Genomic DNA, 24,831 nt, shown 5'->3' on the forward strand with positions numbered 1-24,831 from the left:
ATCATTTTTTTAAGTCATATTTTTGAAGTCTTTGTATGCAACCTAATTCTTCAATTCATTTTTCTTAATGATAAATTACTAAATGTAATAGGATATGTCAATGAAAAAACATATGTAATAGATTAGACAATGGAAAATCAATCTTTCAAATCAACTAAAAGTTCTATCTATTAAATATATCAATAAAATATTATATTAAATTTTCACAATATTAATGTCAAGAGGCATCCTAAAATAGGAAAAAAGGGTTTAGGAGCATGAATAGCTTGAATTCTCTTCTCTAATTATTTCATACTAGTAATTAATTCTAAAATGTAAAGAAGAAAGTTTGAAATTATGGAAAGCTAGATTCTCCTATTTAATTATGGTGACTTGATAATAAATTAAAATATGAGAAAATTGTTTCAAATTGTGGATATCTTGAATTCTCTTCTTATATTATGTCATTGTAATTATAGGTCATAGATGTAAAATGAAGCTTATAGATGTGTAAATAGCTAGAGTTCACTTCTCTATCTCATTTTGTAATAGATTAATAAATAGGAAGAAAAATGTTTGGAAGCATGGGTCTATAGAATAATTTTTTCTAAGTACAACATCATGATAATAGATCATTATATGTAAAAAAACATATTTAAAAGTATGAATTTATCCAATTTTCCTCTAGCACATCATAATAATACATAAGTGTGAATAAGTAGAATTCTCTCCTCTAACTATCTCATCCTATCTCATCTTCAAAAATTGATCATTAATGTCAAGAAAAGTGTTCAAAATTAGATGCTTAGAATTCTCTTATTTGACTATCTCATCTAGAAAATAGATCATATAAAGATGAGGGAAGGAAAAAGTCTATCTATCTCATTCTAATATTATATCATAAAATGTGAAAAAAATATTTCAAAATATGGACTAGAATTATCTTCTCATATTGGAAAAGTATTTGGAAGTATAGATAGCTATAACTCATTTTAAAATAGGTCATGCACATGTGAATAGTTATAATTGTCCTCTCTAGTTATCTTCATTATGATAATAGATCATAAAATATGATAAATACATTTAGAAGTAGGATAGCTACAATTTTCCTCTATCTCGTCATGGTTATAGATCACAAATGTGAAGAAAAGTGTTTAGAAGTGTGGGTAGATAGAATTGTGTTCTCTAACTATCTCATCTTGAAAATATATCATAGAATGTGAAAACCATGTTTTGAAGCATGGATAGATCAAATATTCTTCTCTTAGTATCACATCGTGATATTATATCATAAAATGCTAAGAAAATTATTTGGAAGGATAGGGGAAGAGACCTAGTAAGTAATAGAGGTTCAACAATCATGAAAGTTTTTTCATAGATTTGCCTAAATTACCACTCTTAAAAGAGACCTCAAAAAATGAAAACACATGTACTATTATCTTATCACACATTTGGTAATATACTCAATCATTTTTGAGTTTTTTTGGTTGGTGATTGATAGATTTGTACACCACTATTGGGACATTTCATAAAGACTATCGAGATATTTAACCACAAGTATTAGAGCTTTTTGAGTGAGCAGCTATTGGTGCATGGACCTAGGTTTTTAAATGACACTTCTTTGCACTCCATGATCCCTATCCATTAAAACCCAAAAGTTAAAAGTCTTAGCTTTAAGCTCGTCACTCACCTACAAAAAAATTCATTATCAAATATTGGTACCTAGAATTGTCTTCTCTATTTCATCCTAATAACTAACCATAAAATGTAAAAACATTGTTTAAAAAATGTAGATAGCTAGATTTCTCTTCTCAAACAATCCCATCCTAAAGAGTTTGAAATTTGTGATTCTCTTTTCCCTCTCATTGAGATAATAGATTATAAAATGTGATTAGAATTCATGATTAAAAGGGAAAAAGTATATCATGCGGAAGTCAGCTAACTTATTTTTGATAGGTAGGAGATAATTTCCATAGTACATCAAATTGTGATATTACTATCAACATTTAACTATGTATTTTTTGAGTCAAACTCATTGACTCATATTTCATGAGTAGTGATTAAACATGAATTCATCTCTCATGATAATAAATGGAAATCCTAACACTAATTGGATCTAGGTGATGCTCATAGAGGTGAAGCACTGTGACTTCCCTAGAGGTCTTCCACAGTGAGTCAAATGACCTCACAAATGTTAGGAAACCTACTTGTGGAAAATGCCTTCCAAATGCTAATTTATAGGGGAAATATAAAAGATTCTAAATCTACTTTATAATATTGAGATGCATAGGAAAGATGAGAACAAATGTGAAAAATAATATTAATACAAGATAAACATAGGAGACTATATTTAATGTGGGAAACCCTTTTGGGAAAAACCCACTACCCAAAAACCCTTGAGAAACTTTGTATTATAGTAAACAATTCACATACAAAAAACTCTTGTTTCTAGACAGGCTCATAGGCTTAGATTGCCTTTATAATATACTTGAATTTCACAATCCCATTCAACCCAAAAAATCCCATAGATTTTTATACACTTTGTAATTCATTATGGAATCTGATGCATTAACTATCACAAAACAAAAATAGTTACTGATAGCCTTGATAGTCCCAATGATCACTCATCCATCTGATGGTGACTCCTCTAGTTGGTAGTCCCTTTAGCATCAGATTACTCCCTTCAGCATGGGATCTCTCTCTTTGTCCTTTGAAACTCCCTTTGGCATTAGGGCCTCAGATACTCCCTTCAGCCCTTAATCACTCGCACCAACTTTGCCATATTGCTTCACCATACCAAGATGACTCTACACACCACCTTTAGCATAGATGCAAATCCATTTATTAATCTCATAAATATATTTCATCATATGCAGACATGTCTAACACTGCACGATGGACTTTGTGATTCATACGATGTCACCTTCACTCAATACACCGACCATAATCCATATGATGCAGGTAGGTATGATAGATTTTCTATAAGTTGATTTTATCTCCATCATACAGTGGGATCTCCACCTCCATCGTACTTCATTACTCAATAATATCCCACTTGACGAAGTACGAAGTTAAGATCAAGATTAGAATACTCATCAAGATATCCAAGTCTCCAACCAAGACTCAACTAAGAAAACTATCATTAGTTCATATCAAATGAATGCCTCTCAGATTTCCTACACTGACCATTCCAATAGACACATCTCTAATCATAACAGATAACACCATCATCTCCATCTCTAAGTTTCTATGAGCACTTGCAACTAATCAATCCATGCTGACTCTGAATGCAACATTACAATATCACAAAATATCCAACTAAAGATCAATGTACTCAAAACAAAGAAATGAAACCAAGATCAATATGTCCAATTTTTAACCATAGTCTTAGGAACATAAACATGATAAGTATTGGAAATATAAGATAGGCTAGGTTTCTGGGAGGGGAGGGGTGAATCAGGAAACAATAAAATTTAATCTTAATTCACCAATTAATCCTTCGTATGTATTTTGATCTAGTTGCATGCATGAAAAAATGAAAGCATTAAAACATGCATAACACTTTGACACAAAATATGGTGACCCAAAAAATCTCCAAATAGAAAGTAAGACTTAGGTGGGGATGATATCCACAAGTTTTAGTATTGCAGTATAAAGTTGGCCGATTAAGACTTACAATGATCACTTCTAATGATCTTCCCTGTTAGGAGCAATGAGGACTGCTAGGTTCACCTTGTAAAAGGATTTACAAAACATACAATGAAGTATGCACTCAGTAAAGAGATTTACAAAAGATTGTTAAGTCCACCTTGTGAAAGGATTTAACTGTTCCACCTGTTAGGATGAACCAATGGCTAATCTATGATCTACAACTCTAATTTGCTGGTTGAGATTCCTTTGGAGTGTAATGATCACCTTGCTATGATAGTTAAATCTCTGTTGCTCCTTATACTACTTGTAGCATTCTTACTTCATACTTCTGCTCTTAGTGTGTCTCATATATATTCATATATTCTACATTTTGATGTGATACAATACATTATGTATATATACTAATCCAAATTACAATTCATCAAAGTCAGTTATAATACAAGTTTCAGCAAAATACACAAAGTTAGCCCAATTGCTAGTACTTAGGTTCTAAAGACAAACTTGGTGAGGTTTTGATACTTGGCAACCATTATAAACACTTGGCATTGTCATGTTCTTGGTAGACATACAACCTCAGTTCATACTTATCACTTTCAAGTAGTCTAAACTCGGTCAACACTAGTGACTTGGTGAACACTATGAAACTTAGCATATAAACTGAATCACTTGGTTGACACCTCATAGCTTAGTCAACAGTATCACTGCGAGATTGGTATAAACTGAATCACTTGGTTGACACATCCTGGCTCAGTCAACACTAGATTCACATTACTGATGTTGCGAACTTGGTAAACACTGGAGAACTCAATTTTCACTATGCAATTTGGTAAGCACTATGAAGCTTGGTTTATACTGATAATCATCAACTCGATAGATACTACTTGGTGTGAATTGAATACTAATTCTGGAGCTTGGTAGAAACTGTAGAACTCAGTATAACCTAAATTACTTGGTTAATACTATAAATTGCAAGATAATCTCGGTAGCTGGTAACCATTTGATTAAGTGTGTGTTGCTAATAAAAAAACTTGACCATAATGTCAACAACAACATGATCTAAACAATTTCAACTAGAGAGATTGCATGCTTCATTTAAACATATCATAACATGTTAAATAAAAAACATAAACCACACCTTTATCAAAGACTCCATTGAGCCCTCAAGATGTCTCTTCATTCACATGAAGATTAACATCTCCAAATAGTAATTCAACAAATGTGAAAAGATTCTTCTGCAACATCAAAATCTTGTGCCTTCAACATAACAATACAATGAAGATCAGTTACTTTGTCATTGCCAACAACTCCCACTAAATTGTGGTGTTGAGTTACACATGTCATATATGTCACTGGCAATAACTCCCACTATATGGTGGTGCTAAGTCACACATGGCATTGTGAGAAACATCTTGCCCATGAAGATTGAGTTACTCTAACCAATCATCATCAAATGATCAATTAGCCAAAGCAGCACTACTTGCATCTTCAACATCATTCTAAGAAGACTCGGAATCAGAAAAACTTTCCATTTTCTTCTTCTTATCTATGTAATCTTTTTGGATATGACCAGTCTGCTTGCAGTTCTAACACTTTTCTTTGGATTTCTTCCCAGAACATTCAGGCTTCATCTCCTTCTTTCTTTTGTCCTTCACTCTGCCTTGAATGATGAGAGCCTCCTTAGCCACCTCAAGAAGATTTCCTTTACATCTCCTCTAACTGAAGTGCAGCAACCACTTCATCCATTTTTTGTTGGGTGGTAGTACTTCCACTAGCCATCACAAGATGATCCCATGAATTAGGCAATAGGCATAGCAATAGAATGCAACACTCATCTTCACTAATAGATGTTAGTTGTACAACCACCATATTGAACGCATTTAAATGATTTTCCATAGTCGTTCCTCTATCCATCTTCAAAGAATACAACTTCTTTCTCAGGAAGATCTTATTTACCAATGATTTTTCCTAACAAATATCTCCCAACTTCTTCTGCCAAGAATGTGTAGTTTTATCGTCATGAACGTTCAACAAAATAGAATTCACAAGACATAGCCTTATCAATCCTCTAGCCTTTCAATCTACAAGATACTAATCTTCTTGCTTCATGCCTGAAGGCTTATTACTAGACACTCTAACCCATAGATCACGATCAACCAATATATCTTGAATTTTAAGTTTCCATAACTCAAAGTTTGTGACATTGAACTTTTCAATCTCTACTCTCCCTATACTTGCCATCTCAATTACCAGATATACACTTTTCAAAATCCTATTGGAATCAAATTGACACAGAAAACAAACCCTACTCGACAAAGATAACCTAGGCTTTGATACCACTTGTTAGGAAAGCTACTTGTGAAAAACGCCTTCCAAATGCCAATTTACAGGCGAAATATAAAAGATTGTAAATCTACTTTAGAACATTGAGATGCATAGGGAAAACAAGAACATTGAAAAACAATATTGACACAAGATAAACATAGAAGACCATATTTAACGTGGGAAACCCTTTTGAGAAAAATCCACCACCCAAAAACCCTTGAGAAAATTTGTATTATAGTAAAAAATTACATATAACAAACTCTAGTTTGTGGACACACTCATAGGCTCATATTGCCTATACAATCAATCTGACTTTCATAGCTCCATTCAGCTCAATGAATCCCGCTAACATTTATATACTTTGCAATTCGTTATGGAATCTGGTGCATTAATTGTCACAGAACAAAAATAGTTACTAATAGCCTTGACAGTCCCAATAGTCACTCATCATTCCCTTCGGCCTCTAAAACTCCCTTCAGCATGGGATCACTCCCTTCAGCCTCTAAAACATCCTTTGGCATCAAGGCCTTAGACACTCCCTTCAGCCCTCGGTTGCTCATACTAGATTTGTCATAATGCTTCATCGTAGTGAGATGACTTTGCATACTACCTTTAGTGTACATGCAACACCACCAATTAATCTTATAAATATATTTCACCATATGCAGATATGTCTCACACGGCACGATGGACTTTGTGATTTGTACAATGTCACATTCAATTAGTACACCGATGTAGGTACGTACGACATATTTTCTATAAAGTGAGTTCACCTCCACCATACGGTCAGACTTCTCTTCCAGTGTACGGTGGGACCTCCACTTCCACCGTACTTCATCACTCAACACGGGAAAGTCTCGATGCTTAAATTTGACTCAAAAATTACAAACTTAAATCCTGATAGCAATATCATAACTTATTTTTGTAAAGTAGCCATCAAACATAATTAAGACAGGCATTCCTAAACCTAAGCATTCTCCGTTTTGCTGAGGAATGGCAACGATGGATGCATGCGCAGCTCAAACATCTATGCCTCAGAAAGCGATGAATGAGCGTCGAAAGCGATGGAAAGAGAAGAGCACTACATTTTACTCGTGTCAATTTTCTTACTACTTTTTTCAGACTGCAGTGTCAGAGCTTCTATCCGCTGTTAAATTATAAGTCTACGTCACACCTTAGTAACTCCAAATAATATAACTCCCCTGCCCTAAAATATCACTCAGTATTCCTTTGTGTCTGTAATTAATGCGACACCCTTCTCTTCAGCCCGAAGAACATTTCGCTGCCTATGCATCATTACCATCAGCAGAGCCATAACAAGATAAAGGCAACCTTCTCTCTTTCTACAGATTCGATTTCCTTTGTGCAGAAACTTCCTCCATGGAAGCTGCTTTCCCTTACCTGTCGCCCAAGGACGACTACTCTCTGTTCAGTATCTTCTCCAAGCAGAGCTCAGCGGAGCAAAACAATTCGCCATTTCTTGTGTATAAAAGTCCAGTTATGCCCACTCTTGATCTCCCTAACATAAATTCACAAGCAAAACCCGGCATCCCCACAAGCAATGCATTTGTGTTTCAGCATCTTTATGATGGTACCCATTTCCCCGTTAGTCTTTCAAGGTGGAGGGATGTCAGGCTTCCAAATCAATACCTGCAAGCCTCATCTTGTCATCTCAATCATATGGCGCCACTTGTTTCAGATCAGGCTACTGCAGAGCAGAGCAGGAAACGAAAAGACTTGGAGAAAATCAAGGTAATATACTCAAATGTCAAACGTCAAGATTTTATTCTATTTCAAAGTTATAATATGGTAGAATTCGAATTCATTGACCTGTGTTTCAAGTTTCCCGTTTGAAAATTTTCATGTGAATTCAGTTCATATTAAGGCTTCCAATCTACAATATCAGCAAGACCATAGATTTAGTATGTAAGATGATTTCAGACAATACATTTTCACTCACTTTTGTTGGTAATGGATAGTGAAATGTTGTAAGCTGCGCGTATAACAAGTGTTGGTTTGAGTGAAATTGTAGGAGGCAGATATGAGTGGTAAACGAAGCAAGGTGGGTGATAAAAGCAGCAGCAAAAAGAGTGGGAAAGTTACAAGTTCAGAGGCTCCTAAGGATTTCATTCATGTGAGGGCCAGAAGGGGGCAGGCTACAGATAGCCACAGCCTGGCAGAAAGGGTATGTAATCCTTTCATGGATGGAGTTTCTCTGAATTGAATTATAGTACATCTAAGTATAATGGGAATTTATAGGGTTTTCACTGGACTTCTTTTGTCTTTAGCATGATGGATTGTAGGGTGTGCATATTGTTTTGATGGTCTCTTGTAGAATATGATTAAAATTTGATATAAATGGGATATGCAGCAGTATAAAACAGAATTTTGAATTTGATGGTGTAAATCTTTTATCATGGACATTTCCAATCTTATTTTAGGGTTTATTATCAGAATGAATAAGATAACAAGTGCAGAGAAAAGGTAAAGAGGAGAAAATGTCCATCCATCATGAGGGTGAGGTAGCAAGGAAAGAGTGAAATCTGTCTGTCGAAAGATGAGATAGCAAGAGAAGAGAGAAATGGATCCATCAGCAGAACGAGATAGCAATGGAAGAGGGAAGATCAGAATGTTTGACATAATAAGGCACGAGATTAATCAATCAATCCATCATTGTGATGAGATAGCAAGAGAAAAAGAAACCATGAAATTTGATTTGATGCTTCAAATAGAAAGAAAAGAAAGAATCAATCAATCATGAAGATAACTGATAAGATAGCTATAAAAGAGAGAAATCATGACGTCCAATGTTACAATGTTTGAAATAGTAAAAGAAGACAGAAATTTAAACCCAAATTATCAATTATTTCAGAGTCAAATTGGAATTCTGTAGTAAAATGGTAATATAGTGGAAATTTCATGCTTTTTGTCTCAAGCTTATATCACTAGGCAACTGCATTTTAAACTAATATCTGTAATGTATCTAGATGCCTTGAGAAATGTGTTTGTCCACAATCTGAGATTGCTTATCTTCTGATATCCCCTCAAAACATCTTATAAAGTGTTATGAATTAACTGGATGATATTTCCTTGAAAAATAAGCTTATCTGCCTGATCTCTCCTTCAAAACATGTAATACTGATTTAAACTTAACTGGGTGATATTACCTTCAGAATATGCTGTTTAGACTTATCTTGGTGAAATTTCCTTGAAATGACGCCAAACTGGTTTAAACATAACAGGGTGCTGTTTCCTTTAATATATTATACCGGTTTAAACGTAACTGGGTCACTTATTCCTTCAAAGCATTGTTTTACTGGTTTAAACTCAAAGTGGGTTCAGTAGGGTGCAGTCTACATAACCTTCAAACGAGCAATATGTGTGCATTAGTGAAGAGAAGATTCAGTAGTGATACAGTTTAACAGCTGTTGTGTTTTCAGGTGAGAAGAGAGAAAATCAACGAGCGCATGAGAATCTTAAGGGAGCTTGTACCTGGGTGTACCAAGGTATAAGCATTGTTTATCCTGTCATTCTCTAGATTTCCTTACATCTGTACTATCTAACCAAATGTATTTTCTTATTGGTTTTTGTATGTAATTATTTAAGAGCACAGGAAAGGCACTGATGCTTGAAGAAATCATCAACTATGTGAAGTCACTACAAAGTCAAGTGGAGGTAGTTATATTTCAATTATCACCATGGCCACATTGTGATTTGATCGTTGAAGGTAGTATAAAAAAATTTCTTTGTTGTGATTGGCAGTTGTTGTCAATGAAGGTGGCATCTGTGACCGCTTTTTATGACATAAGTGTTGAAACATGCAAGGAATTGTCTAGCGATATAAAGGTAGATTAACACTTGCAAATATTCAAATTTGCAATCCTTGGGTTTTGGTTGTATGAAAATCCTGATACAGGTTTGTTGTTTATTGTTTCTGATATCCAGGAGACAAAAGGAATTCCAGAATCAATTTCACATAGCAGCGAAAACTCAGTTGAAGCACAACAAGCCTCACATGTTTTCGGACTTTCCACATCTTATGAGAACATGCAAGAAAAGCCATGGAGCTCACTTGGAGAAGAAATCAAATTAGAAGCTATGGTGAGGTTTATAAGACCTGTCTCTCTTGGTGTGCTTGTCTATTCATTAAAAGTACGTTTCAAGGCATGGGCTAAAATTGATCTATTTAGCAATTTTATATTTGAATGCTAACTGAGATCTCTGCCATGCTTAATAGGGAGCAAATGAATGGGAAAATGAAATGCAATATTTACTGCATTGAGGCGTCCATCTCTAGTGCTTATATTCATTCAAATAAGAAGAAAAGACAATACATATCAGTATATCCATTCAATATGGTTCACTTATGTTTACGTAAGGTCATGTTCTGAGTAGCAGTAGGTTTTCTTCATATTTCATAATGGAGCTTTAGTTTATTCAGAATTGCTATGTAAATGTTTACAAAATATATATGCCTATGTTAAATGGAGCATATCTTTAATGTCAATAACACTGGTAAGAAATATTGAAGATGTTACTATAATTTAGTATTGACTACTCTTGCCAGGTCTTTTAAATTGATTTTGTTTATCATCCTGCAAAATGATTATGTTTATATTTTTATTGTTAAATAATGAGATATTAACATGTTTAGAGTACTTTGTGCCAGTTATAAATAATATCTAGTTCTCTATTAAAATTTTGGAATTTTGAATTTTGACTATTTTGACAGTTCTTTAATTGAAATTTATAAATTGATTATCAAATAAGCTGGAATTTAAGACTATCTCAAATATTTTTTGGTTTTCAATTTACATATTAATATGCTTGGATCTATTTTGTATTTGTAAAAATGACTTTGATAAGTTATGTAGCATAGATTTGACCTTCTTGTTCAAATTAAAAAATTTCTTACTACTAGCACTTGCACGAGAAGGTAGCATATTCTATACAATTTCTTTTGTAGTGATGATTGCATGGATGTTGTTTTGTTTTGTCTGCATCAAAATCAACAATTTGTAACAAATAAGCATTATAAATCTGTAAAAAATAGCAACTTACTTTTGGATTGTTCGGTACCATGAATTTTCATATAAGCATGTCCTTGCTTAAAGTTTTCCAATAAACTAGTTGTATGTGGGGCTTATTATATTGGTATTTGTTGTACATTTTTAGGCTACATTTTTAGTTTTAAGATTTTCACTTTTAAAATATTAAAATTTGTATAGTTTCTATTAGGTTCAAGTTATAATATTATTTTTTAAATGTCGAATTCAAAATAAATTAGCTATAGTTTGACTTGTTTTCTATTCCTTTTTCCTTTTTAATCATTTTAAGACTTGTATTATTGAAAAACAATGGTCAGATTCTACAAGCCTGCAAATACATATGAGTTATGTAAAAATAAAACTTGTATAGTTGTTATTAGGTTTCGAGTTGTAATATTATTTTTAAAATGTCTAATTCAAAACAAATTAGCTACAGTTTGACTTGTTTTCTATTCCTTTTTCCTTTTTAATCATTTTAAGACTTGTATTATTGACAAACCATGGCCGGATTCCACACAATGTTGCAAGCCCTATAAGTGCATATGAGCTATGCAAATTTTTTTTTTGTAAAGCTTCTATTAGGTTTCAAATTGTAATATTATTTTTTAAATGTTGAATTCAAAACAAATTATCTATAGTTTGACTTGTTTTCTATTCCTTTTTCCTTTTTAATCATCTTAAGACTTGTATTATTGACAAATGATGGTCAGATTCCACATAATATTGCAAACCTATAAGTGCATATGAGCCATGGAAAAATAAAAGGTGCATTCTCCACATATTGAAATTGAATCCACATTAGCCAATGATGAATATATATAATTCTAGTTAAAATATTGGTAGCATCCAAACTTTTTTGGAAACTGTCAATTTGGCAGCATCCATCATGAGACACTATTTCAATGTATGACAATTTTCTGGCCATTGTGTGCCACAATAAGTAAGCCTATCAGCTTAACAAGTTAATCACCTTCTAATCAAGTATTGTTTATCATTTCCCACAACAATACTTTAACCTTTTTTTTTTTTACTGAAGCATATTTTGACATCAAACTAGGCCATTTCATAATTGAATCAACCCATCATTAGAGCAATCCTAAATTATATACTCACCTTTTTTTTCTTGACATAAGCATATATTGAAATCAAACCTAGGTCATTTCACAATTAATCTATTCACAATCAACCCATAATTAGAAAATTCCCAAATTATAGTTCTAATAAAATTGTGGTTCATTCATTTTTCTTCTTTTTCACACAGTTGGTATTATAACAAAGCGAGATAAAACCCTAGTCCTTGCGCTAGGTATCTTAGAGAACTATTAGTACATTAGGATCATTTGGATTTGGCTTAATTATGCAATATTAACCCAACAATAGTTTAATTATGAGATTTTAGTAGTCCATACTATATTATTTTACCACTAATGCATCTAAGATCAAGTGAATTTAAGCTCTAGTTAAAATTTATGTTTACAATAGTCAATAAATATCCATTTACCCTCAATAAATATAAATTATGTTGATTCCTTTAAATTTTCAATGTATACAATTTGTCTTGTAATATGTGGCATCTTTAAATAGGTATAATTAACTTATAATTATTATTCTATTCAATATCCTTAATTTAGAAAATGTAATTCATGTCATTTTAACCTTCTCTCTATTGTATGTTTGGGTCTAATACTTTTATATTATTGTTATTTTTTAATGTTTTGAATCCATCCTTATTTATTCTTTATTATTTATCTTGATGAGGGTTTGGATTGATTAATTTTTCTACCTCATAAAACCTTACCCTACCAAAAATGACACGTGTATATAGATATGAATATGCATTGATTACATATGTATTTTTTCCATTCTCAAAAATATCACTTTCAATGACACTTCTTTAAAATGGTACATTGTCTATAAAGAAAATGAATTTGATGTTATATTTTTATTATATTATTTTTATACATGCACATGAATTGATTTATGTTATGGAGTATCTAGCAAGAATAATCCTTATTTAAATTAATTAGATTTTATTTTATAGATGTTATTTACATAATCCTTTCTTAAACCAATGTTTCATGAGAATCCTAGTAGTGTAGATAAAGATGCTCTATCTTTACATATATGATTTCTATAGATTCTTTTTATATGCTTTTGAACTCATGTTTCTCTGATGATAAGTGAGGAGCATAGTAGATCATCTTTTTATACTTTCATATAAGATTGCATGTTTGAAGCTTGTCAATAACTTTTACCAACCTAAAACTTATTTCAAAAAATATATATATAATAAATCAAAATCCTATAAAATTTTCATCATTTCAAATATTTATTTTACATGTTTATGTTCAAAGTGAAACTTGAAAAAATCTACCAATTTGATTTTCTATGCCTTGGGTCAAGTTTTAGAAACTTTGAAAAGTGTGGAACATTAGGGAACTGATCCTTCTCAACAAGTCTCAAAGTTAGTGAAGTTATGAATTATCCTATTTAAAACTATCATATGTTTAGCCAATATAAATATATTGACTTGACAAAGTATATGATATAAGTATAAGGTGAAGTTGTGGGATTGAAAATATGAGTGTGTGAAGAAAAGAGATTGCTTAGAGGAAGCAGATTGGATGGATAAGTAGAATATCCTTGTTGGGCTACAAAGATTTATCTGATCAAGAAGGATCAAGTATTCAAGCCAAAATTGAGATCTAAATCAACAAAGACAATTGCATCAGAAATTAGGTCAAGTCATTGTTACTCTCCAACTATTGTAGCAGTGAATCAAATCTCTTAATAGAGTTAGCCTAACAAGTATTTGTAAATCCTCTAACAAGGTGGCATTTCTAGATTGAAGTGGCTAAAGACCTCTAACAAGGCCATTCCTAATAGGGTGCCACCTAATAGTGTGTTTTGTAACATATAATAAGGTTGTTCCTAACAGGGCTCACTTCAAAAGAGTGAAAAACAGTAACTAGTTGCAATTGGTGGTTTTTCCAAAATTGGGTTTCCACATTAAATTTTGGTGTCACTTATGTTCATGCTATTTATTTTATGTTTATGCAACCAAGTTAATTAAGGTTAATCACACTTAACATCTTAAGATCCGAATGTTCAATATTTACCGACTTATAGTTGATATTATAGTGCTTTCCGAGTGATAGTAATTGCTAGTGTTCACCAAGTGCCTTTGTGTTAACTAAGTTACATCTAAATTCAATTTTAGTAGAGTTTGTGTTTTGATTTGTATTTACATCTAATGGATATAGGATTTATTTTTGTGGTAGCTGATTCACCCCTCCCCTCTTAGTTGCTCCTTTTATATTGCCAACAATTCTTACCCTAGAGGTGGTTTTCATGGTAATTGCTTTAAAAGTGATAAAGAAGGGCATAGATCCTTCAAGTGTGAATACTTTGGTGAGAGTAAAAATAGTAACATAAATATTGTGATTCAAGGGGATCTTGAGGGTTCACCAACTGGAACTAAGATTGGAGAAGACTTGATGGTAAGGATAATAGTTTGTATTGAAAGAATTGATGAAGAACCTATCCTGAGGAGAAGTATTTTCAAGACTAGATATAAAATGGTAGGAAAATGTTGCAAGTTTATCCTTGATAGTGGTAGTTCAACAAATTTGGAATCAAACGAGCTAGTTACAAAGGTGTAGTTGCAGAGGCTGAGACACCATAAACTCTATCAAGTTTCATGGATCAAGGATGAGTATAAATTGTTGGTAATTAAGAAATGTGTTGTGAAATTCAAGATTGGAAACTACTTTGATGAAGTTATGTGTGATATTATGCCTTAGGATTATTTCCATATTCTATTGGGTAGACCTTGGCAGTATGATAGATATGTTGTGCATGCAAGTAGATTGAATAAATATACTCTTTGGGTGAATGGAGTGAAGAAAACATTATTTCCTTTGATTGAAGTTCCAATTGAGGTAAGTTGAATTAATGCTAAATTTTGTATGGTCAATGAGAAATAATTTGAGAAGGAGATAAAGAAGAACTAAGTTTTTTATGTTGTAATTCCTAGAGTGACAAGAGACAATAGAGGCTAAGTAACAATAGAAGATGATAGTGTTAGACAAGTGCCAACAAAAATTGAAAACTTGTTGAATGAGTACAAGGAGATTGTTGTAGAAGATATCCCATATGATTTACCACCAATAAGAAGTATAAGTCATTGTATGGATTTGATGGCTAGGGCTAGTTTTTTGAATAAAACACCATATTGATTGAAACCTACAAAGAATGAAGAACTTAATAGATAAGTAAAAGATTTTTTATAGAAAGGTTTGATTAGAGAAAGCTCGATTCCATGTGTTGTACCTATTATATTGCCACCTAAGAAGAATGAAAAATAGAAAATGTGGATTTATTATAGAGCTCTTAAAAAGATAACAGTAAAATATGATTTTTCTAGAGCGAGGATGGATGACATAATGGATTGTTTGAGTGGAGTGAAATATTTTACAAAGATTGATTTGAAGAGTGGTTATCATTAGATCAAAATCAAAGAAGGTGATGAGTTGAAGACTACTTTCAAGACAAAAGATGGCTTGTATGAATAATTGGTAATGCCTTTTGGTTTGACTAATGCACCAAGTGCTTTCATGAGGTTAATGAATGAAGTCCTAAAAATATTTTTTGGAAAGTTTGTGATTGTTTACTTGGATGATATTTAGATATTCAATTGAATATGAGAGAACATCTTGAGAATATTAGACATGTACTATAGATATTAAAGGAGGAGAAATTACTGATTAAATTGAAGAAATATTCATTCATACAAGAGGAGATTATGTATTTGTGATTTGTTATTTCAGTTGATGATTTGAGAATGAAACTTGAGAAGGTTAAAGTAATTTTGGAGTGGCCTACACCTAAGAATGTGGGTGAGGTAAGATCATTCATGGTTTGACTAGTTTGTACAAAAAGTATATAAGGAATTTTAATTTTATTTGTAATGCTATGACTGAGACTTTAAGAGGAGATAAAAAGTATTTTAAGTGAACACATGGAGCTGATAAGGGTTTTGAGAATTTGAAACAAAGGGTTGTTGAGTTACCTATATTGGATTTTCCTAATTTCAATAAGCTATTTCAAGTTGAATTTGATGCAAGTGGTAGTAAGATAGGAGCCGTGTTGAGTCAAGAAGGTAAACTTTTTGGATTTTTTAGTAAGATGTTGAATGATGCTAAAAAGAAGTATTCTATGTATGATCAAGAGATCTATGCTTTTGTTCAAGCCTTGAAGAAGTGGAAACATTACTTTATTCCTAAGGAGTTTGTGTTGCATACTAATCATAAAGCTTTACAATAATTTTGAAGTCAACATAAGTTGAATAAGAGACATATAAAGTGGGTGGAGTACTTGCAAAGTTTTACATTTGTGATAAAGCATAAAAGTGGAGTCACTAATCAAGTTGCAGATGCATTGAGTAGTATAAATTATTTGTTGACCAAGATAAAAGTTGAAGTTCTTTGTTTTGATGAGATGAAGGAGTTGTAAAACACTTACCCTAATTTTTCTGAGGCATGGAGAGAGTACAAAGCATTGAGCCTATCAGATCAACTAAGTAAGTGTGAAGATTATTTTATTCAAGAAGGTATGTTGTTCAAAGGAATTCAATTGAACAAAAAGTTCTATGAGAATTAATTTAATTAAGGAAAAGAATTGTAGTGGATTGAATGGACAATTTGGTACTGATAAGATTTTGATTTTTCTTAAGGATAAGTATTATTGGCCACAAATGTATCAAGATGCTCATAATTTTTTAAGGAGTTGTGGATTTTGTCAAATTGTAAAAGGAGAAATTTAGAATATTGGGTTCTATACGCTTATTTCTATTCCTGAGAAGCCTTGGAGTGACATTAGTATGGATTTTGTTCTTGGATTACCTAAGACAAAAAGTGGGTATCATTCCATATTGGTTGTTCTTGATAGATTTTCTAAAATGACACATTTCATACCATGTAAGAAGACATTTGATACAATGCATGTTGAGCTTCTCTTCAAAGAGGTTGTTAGATTGCATGGAGTACCATGAAGTATTATCTCTGATAGAGACATCAAGTTTGTTGGTTATTTCTGGAGGACTTTGTGGAAGAAGATGGATAATAAGTTCAATATTAGTTCTAAATTCCATCAACAGAAAAAGGCTGTGAATAGAAGCTTGTGCAATTTTTTGAGATGTTTAGTTGGAGATAATACAAGTAATTTGGATGTGGTATTGGCAGAAGCTAATTTTGCATACAATAATTTTGTGAATATGAGTACTGGGAAAACACCTTTTGATATTGTTACTAGAATGCATCCTAGAGGTATATCATATTTTAGGAATATTGCAGGTAAAGAGAAGAGAAGTGTTGAAGGAGAAGTGTTTTGTGATTTTATGAAATTTATGGATGACAAAGTGATATTGAGTTTGGAATAAAGTAATCAGAAGTATAAGGAGAATGTAGACAAGTCTAGGAGACATCATGTTTTAGAAGTTGGAGATGAAGTGATGGTTCATTTAGAAAGGTAGATTTCCTATTGAAACATGTATAGTAAGTTGAATATGAAGAATTTTGGTTCTTGTCTAGAATCTTAAAGAAGTTTGACAGTGATAATGCTTATGAAGTTGAGTTTCCTGATGACATAGATATATATCTTCTATATCCAATGTTTCTGATTTGTATAAGTTTCATGAGTCAGATGATGAAGTTGTTGTACCACATGATTATCCTAAGAAGCATATTGAAGAGTTTGAATAGAAATTAGATTTGATAATTGGTAAAAGGACAAGATAAAAAGATTATTATGAACAAACTAGTGGAAGATGCTAAATGGATTTCTCAATCTGAGTTGGATTCAGCTAGGGTTATAACACCTCAATGATTTAGGAGAATCATTTCTTTCAACCTTGGTTGTTTGATGTAGGAGTATCTTGGGTTTCCTTTCTATCCTACTCATCTTTGTGCATTATGTCAACTATTGTTGAGTTGAAGAGTTGGTTGAGTGTAGTATCCCTTGCCCAAACTAACTTAATTTAGCTCAAGGAATATTTTCAAACACTTGTATGATGCCTTTCAATGTTAAGAAATTTAGAATGTTCGCAAATGATATTACAATGCCTCTTATAATGAACTAATATGCAAGTATGGAAACTAGATATGGAATGCATACCTATAGCCAACAGACATTTTAACAAACAATTTACATACAACTATTATGTTGATCATATATACTATTAGATGGACATTTTATCAAACAAATGGTATGCAACATGTGTCTCCTTTGTTGGATTCATTCTCATGTACAATGTTGCTATGAGTTTGCCAAGAGAAATGGGCTTACAATAATGACTATAGTAATGCCAAAATTTGATTCTAAATTATCACAAGAAAATCATATGCCTAAAAATTAAAATGCTAACTACTAATAGTTGCAAGAGGAACTTGATAATAGTGATGCCCGAGAATGGAGACAAATAAAAAATAAATAGTGTAGTGTGACATCGTGCATGCATACTATAGCAGTCAAAATGTATTCTCCAATTTAAGCACAAATAGAACTCTAAAATGAAGCTCTCCTGAAAGCCAAATTCAATGGATATTTCACCACCTCAAATGGTTGTAACACTAAAGAGTTGATGTTCTCCAATGACTGATTGAAATTAGAAACCTTAGTTTCTTCTCCCAAACTTATATCAAATGCAACTCACAATAATCAGATGATTAACAATGAAGCTCTCATCTTTATTTATTCTTTTCCTTCACCCTTCTAGAAGGAAACAAAATATTATTTAATTGCATTCTCTATAAGCTTCACCCTTTCTGATACAATAATTAGTTGTATTTCTAGAAAATGCACTCTCTAGAAGCTTCTCCCTTGCAATACAATAATTAATTGTGCTTCTAGAAAATTAAATCAATTAAATATAAAGTCACCTTTTAATTTTAATTTATTTAATGACTTTATAAGAAATTGATTTAAACAATTTCTCCTTATTTCTACGCTTAGCCTTCAGAAATGTAAAGGCTAAGGGCAAAAGCACAAACCTGTGTCACCTTTTATAAAGAAAAGTGATATCAGAATGTGACAGTTCAACATTAATGACAAAAAAAATGGTATTTACGTTTAAAATATGAAGACAATGTAAACTGATGAAATGTGTAGAATTGTATGAATTTTATGCCTATAATTTTTATTATTTTTTTGACTAAGAATTTATTTATTTTATTTTATTTTGAAGTCCCTTTTCTAACTGTAAAAAATATAGGATGTAGTTCCCGTCAAACAAGTATGTGCAAATCATCTTTTTTTGTTATGATTTGAAAATATTTTATAGATGACATGTATAGCTAGTGCACAAAAAAAATAAAATTATTTTTGATATATATTTTCTTTGTTATAAGTACTCAAGTTCGACCTTGTCAGAATCCAACAATTTTTTCCTCCCGTCAAAACTTCCCTATCAAATCTATACCTTCTTGAAAAAAAATTACATATTCATGAAGAGGATTCTCTCCTCTAGTGATAAATATATTTTTTTAGTTTTTTTGATATGATTTACTATTTTTTTTCATTTTTTGAGAGAGCATCTTCTGAAATGTTGAAATATCGACTTATAATATTTTTAAATTATAACATATTATAACTAATCAAAACACTCAAAAATTTATATAATGATGATATTGAATCTGAAATCTATAAAAGGGTATTTTTAGTTTTTTTTTAAAATTGAGTTTTGATAGAGAAATGAGATTTGACCAAAACAGGTTTTTGTATTACAAACGGTGACATAGATCTATGCTTTTACCCCTAAGAACTCCATTGAGATGCTAAAAAGATGGGGACATTACAGTCTACCCTCCCTGAATGTTCTTGTCCTCAAGAAACTTCAAGTCTAGATGCTGCAAAATCTCCTCATTCTCCCATGTCACATCCTCTACTGGCACGTCCTTCCATTTCACCAAATACTCCCTTATAGTATGCCACCTCAAGTTCCTTTCCCTGAATTCAATGATAGCCTCTAGCACCAATACCATTTTTTCCTCATCATCCAAGGGTAAAAGTACTGTAGAAGGAACAATATGATGTCCTAGCACCTTCTTGAGGTGTGAAACATGAAAAACATTGTGCACCTTGCTCTCCATCAGAAAATCTAACTCATAAGCCACCTCTCCCACTTTCCTAATGGACCATAGTATCATGGCTTAAGTTTCTCGGCATCAGTCTTTTTGAGAGTGGATTAATGCTAAGGCTGCAACATAAGATACACCCTATCTCCAACCTCAAAAGTCCTCTCAGTCCTCTTCTAGTCTACATACTACTTCTATTGATTATGTGCCTTGGTTATATTAGCCTTGAGAGTCATAAAAATGTATTGACTCTCTTGTAAGAAATCACTTGCACTACACACTCTACTATCACTCAAAAGAAGATCCATAAAATTAGGTGCCTCATACCCATACATGGCCATAAAGGGTGACATCTGAATAGACATGTGATAAGTGGTATTGTAGCAATGCTCATAGAGATAAATCCACTTTACCCATGTCTTTTGTTGCCCTGATATGTAATTTCTAATATATCCCTCCTCCCATTTATTCACTATCTCCATCTGACCATCTGTCTGAGGGTGGTAGCTAGCAATCGAAGTGAGCTCTACTCCACACAACCTAAATAGCTCTTGCCAAAAGTGACTCATAAACCTTTTGTCTCTATCACTCACAATGCTCTGAGGTAAGCCATGTAATCTGAATATCTCCTTGAAGAAAAACTCTGCCACCTATGTTGCAGTGATCGAAAAGAAGTGTACAAACTTTGTAAGGTGATCCACAACCACATATATGAAGTCCCTACCTTGGGCTCTAGGTAGTCTTGTGATAAATTCCATAGATAAACACTCCCACTTCCTATTAGGAATCAAAAGTGGCTGAAGTAAACCGGCTAGATAGGAGTGTTCCTACTTATTCTCCTAGTAGGTGGGACACTCCCTAACATGCTGAAGTACCTCTACTTGAGCCCTTTCCATGTGAAGTGCTCTCTAACTTGCTAATATGTCTTGTAGAAACCAAGATGTCCTACCATAGGTGAATCATGAAAATATTTTAGAACCATCCTCCTCATTATTGAGTCTAGAACCAAAAATATTTGCCCTTTGTAAATGATGAGCTCGTTCACAAGGGTGTATCTACTATCTTGAATAGTTCCATCTATGAATTTGGCTATCCATGCATCCTTTGTATACTCTACAAGGACTTGTTGTGGTGTCCACAACACATGCCCCATTACTCACTAGGAATGGGGACCCCCTACTTTTTTTGACTCCCGAACTCACAGTTCGAGAGTCAGGAGAAGAAAATTTTATTAGAATTAGAGTTCTAGAGTAGAAAAATTGAAAAAACACAAAAAAATAGAAAATTTGAAAAAAATATTTAAATTTTTTTTTTAAAAATAAACAAATTATTAATGCACGTGCATGGGAGTGCGTCAAGCACCCCTACTCAGCAAGGGGTTATAAAACCCCTGTGTGGGCTCAACTAAACATTTGTTTCTTAAAGTTTGTTTGAAGGTTTTTGTTGATCATCGTGCAAGGTAATACTCACCGTGCCATACACAAAAATTTCAATGGTGGCAGCGCCTACGCCATATACAAAACCTTGTGTGGTGGTGCTTTGTGGCCACACTCTCTCAAACACTCGTGTGGTGATGGTTGTGACCATGCTCTCAAAGCAATCGCGTGGTTTCGATAGTGTCTGCGCCATATGCAAACCCTTGTGCGGAAACGATTGCACCCACACTCTCAAAACACTCACATGGTGGCAACAATGCTTGTGCCATGTACAAACACCTGTGCAGTGGCACTTTGCACTTGCACCTACGAAACACTTCCGCCATGGTAGTGTCTACACTCCCAAAACACTCAAGTAGTGGCCTCTGCACTTGTGCTCTCAAAATCCTTGTGTTGCAGTGCTCCCTGCCTATGCTTGAAAGACCTTGCACATTAAAAATAAGTTTGTTGGCACTTTACACTTGCGTGCTACTAGCTCGGTTGTGCTTGCACCCATGAATACCGCACTTGAAAAACCTTGCACCTGTGTGCCACTTGTTTGGCCACACACCTTAAAACCCTAGGCACATGCGCTCTGCCCCTCCCCACACTTTCTTTTAATTATTATAAATTTCTCTCTTTTTTTTAATCAAAAATCATAAAAAAAATAAATGATAAAATTAAAAAAATACGTATTTAAAAAAAAAGATTAAAAAAAAGAAAATAATAAAAATAAATGAAAATAAATAAAGTGCCTAAATGGGGGCATTTTTTTTCTTTATTTTTATTTTAATTCATAGTTTTTACATTTTTTGACTAATAACACTTTTTTTTTTCATAATGTGCAAATATTTAAATGGCATCCACATCTAGAGTGGCACCCAAACCATTAGTCTTCAAGTTCTAAGGTCTACCTTGAAAGTCAAGATTCCACGACAATTATGTTGAGATTAGAGATACCGACCTCAAGCACATAGATCTAGGTGAATTCCTAAGAATTTGCAACAAGCCAACAGAGAGGTCAACTTTAGTGTCCGCGTTGATTCATTCTAGGTTAGTGAACACAACATCTCACCCCATGTCAAGAAGACATTGGATACTCTATCATTCTCATGAGTAGTGTCATGGGCTTACCTACAGTAGGCCACCTCAGCACCTTCATGGTCAACTTCATTGAGACCATCAAGACAGGCAAAGATACCATTGGATTGGGCCACCACACGAAGTGAAAACTTGCATGAGCAATTGAGGAAAGTGAAGGACAAGAAGAAGTTTTACATGACTTCTTACATGGTGTACTTACTTGCAGTGAGGGCAACTAACTATCCCAGTTTGTACAAGAAAGGTAGTATGCAGGACCCCAAGGCTTGGCCATACATAGTCTACCCTCAGCTGGTGAAGAAGAAGCTCTTAACGCAGAGAAAAGAATACAAAATTGTAAATGATGTGTTCATCTTTTCAATTATTCAATTGATCAAGGGAGATTATGAAAAGAGGTTATCTGATGAAGCCAAAGCAAAAGTCACATCTCTTGGAGCCTATTTTATCTAGTTCAAAACCTTCACCTATTTGTGGGTAGCCGGTGCATCCATCAATCCTAAGAAGCTCCCAAGATATCCTAGTGACAAGTTGGTACTGTTGGAGATTTCCCAATAGATTGATTCAGCATATGAGAAGATAAAGAGACAACAAAGATGTTGCTTGGCATGGCCATTGATCATAGGACCGTATAAGGTGAAGAGGAAAAAAGATATTTTGTCCTTTGAGTGGGAATGGGAGAACTATCCCCTTGAAGAGTACAACTCTCCTTGGCCATATTTTGACAATGTTGGGAAATTGGACAGCCTAGTAGGAAAAGACTTCCATCATGATGATGTTTTTGAAGATCACTGGATGAATGCCACAAATGATTATGATGTCTGCATTAGGGACTATTCTAGGATGACTTTTTATCTAGCAAAGAAGGATCTCCAATTGAACATCCCAAAGGAGATAAAGCAACATTATTCAAAGGAGTTACTAGAACCCCTTTCCAATGTTGATAAAATTGGTGAAAGATCCGTTATGAATGCTGAGGTTGACAGGGAGGAGGCCAATGATATTAATCATTGAGCGAGGCATGTCATTAGAAGGACAAAGGATTGGATCAAGAAACCTTTTCTAATTTATCCAATTCCTAACACTATGATCTTCCATGCATATTCTCACCCAAAAAGAGGTAGAGGAAGGAAAGTAACAACTCCTACCTTTGCACTCTAGTCTCCTATCAGGCCAAAAATAGTGTACCAGCTTGATCACCTAGTTGGATATTATCACCCTCCTAAAAGGAAGGGAAATAACAAAAGAAAGAGGACCTCACCTCAGAGGATTCAGACAAAATAGACACCTCCCTAGCAATAGGAATAGAGTCCACAAGGGTCTCAAGATACTAGAGCTACCCAAGTCTAGGATGAACCATAGTTGCCTCCTGTTGTGTCTAGCCAACCAGAAGAGGGAGAGATTCTAAAAGTCTCCATTCCTCTTGCACAAGATGAGCTAGCTTCTCTATCTACCTCAAAGAAACAAAAGAAGAGATTAAGATTCAGATGAAGAAAAGGAAAAGGATTAGTAGAAGATTAGTGCCCAATCCATTTATTCCTGAAAGTATTCTGGAAGGAGATGAAGAGGAGGAAGAAGAAGAATCAGAAGAGGAAAAGGAACAAGTGCCCCTATAAGGAAGGACTCAGCTAGCTAGAGCCATAGAGTTGCAAAGGAGAAAGAGTGCCATGGGTACCCTACCATCCACTCAAGCAAAACCATTAGAGCTCTCTTCTTTAGAAGATGAAGTATAGCAATGGGTGGATGAGTATAGTGAAGAGACTGATGACATTTTCTCAATGTTAGATTTTGATTTCATGCTCATAGGTATAGAGTTGATCAGGGATAAGATCAAGGACACCCCTATAGGTGAACCTCAATAGGAAGATTGGATGTAGATGTCGCTAGACACATAAGGTCTTGATCTTACTCCTCCATCTCAACCATGAGTTATAATGGTAGAACAGGGCTCGGTCACTCCCCCAACTTAGAGTTCAAAGAAAGAGCATGTTTAGAAGGAACCAATATCAGAGGAGAGACTAGAACAAATGGTGACTGGTGAAGCATCAAAAGGAAAAGTGGTGGGATTATCTCAACTACTTTCCCATGACACTAAGGTATAGGCTACAGGATCCACATAGACTAAAACTATAGAAGGGGAGTCCTCACAACAAGAGATGACTCCAAGCAAGAATGATAAAGGGAAGG

At 33.6% G+C, this 24,831-nt stretch overlaps 1 protein-coding gene across 2 annotated transcripts; it reads left to right on the forward strand.

Annotated features, from left to right (window-relative positions):
* The first annotated feature begins 7,194 nt into the window (after positions 1-7,194).
* Positions 7,195-10,506, forward strand: LOC149572905 (transcription factor BC1-like). 2 transcript variants are annotated; one of them, XM_089812014.1, is made up of 7 exons: positions 7,195-7,704; positions 7,985-8,137; positions 9,393-9,458; positions 9,559-9,627; positions 9,715-9,798; positions 9,898-10,053; positions 10,190-10,506. In XM_089812014.1, exons 1-7 carry the CDS (start codon positions 7,333-7,335, stop codon positions 10,232-10,234), a joined length of 945 nt encoding a protein of 314 aa, XP_089668140.1. In that variant the 5' UTR covers positions 7,195-7,332; the 3' UTR covers positions 10,235-10,506. The 2 variants fall into 2 exon arrangements, with proteins under 2 accessions (XP_089668140.1, XP_089668141.1); XM_089812015.1 differs by having other exon boundaries at positions 9,730-9,798.
* Positions 10,507-24,831: the final 14,325 nt, after the last annotated feature.

Source organism: Cupressus sempervirens, chromosome 2 (genome assembly GCF_028749045.1).
Source record: "Cupressus sempervirens isolate cs-2001-9-10 chromosome 2, ASM2874904v1, whole genome shotgun sequence".
In the NCBI taxonomy this organism is placed as follows: domain Eukaryota; kingdom Viridiplantae; phylum Streptophyta; class Pinopsida; order Cupressales; family Cupressaceae; genus Cupressus; species Cupressus sempervirens.

Excerpts from the sequence above, each read along its gene's own strand:
- LOC149572905 (XM_089812014.1), top strand. The coding sequence starts at position 7,333 with ATGGAAGCTGCTTTCCCTTACCTGTCGCCCAAGGACGACTACTCTCTG. Across the intron at positions 7,705-7,984 it reads AAGACTTGGAGAAAATCAAG|GAGGCAGATATGAGTGGTAA; the intron begins GTAATATACTCA and ends GTGAAATTGTAG. Across the intron at positions 9,799-9,897 it reads AATTGTCTAGCGATATAAAG|GAGACAAAAGGAATTCCAGA; the intron begins GTAGATTAACAC and ends TCTGATATCCAG.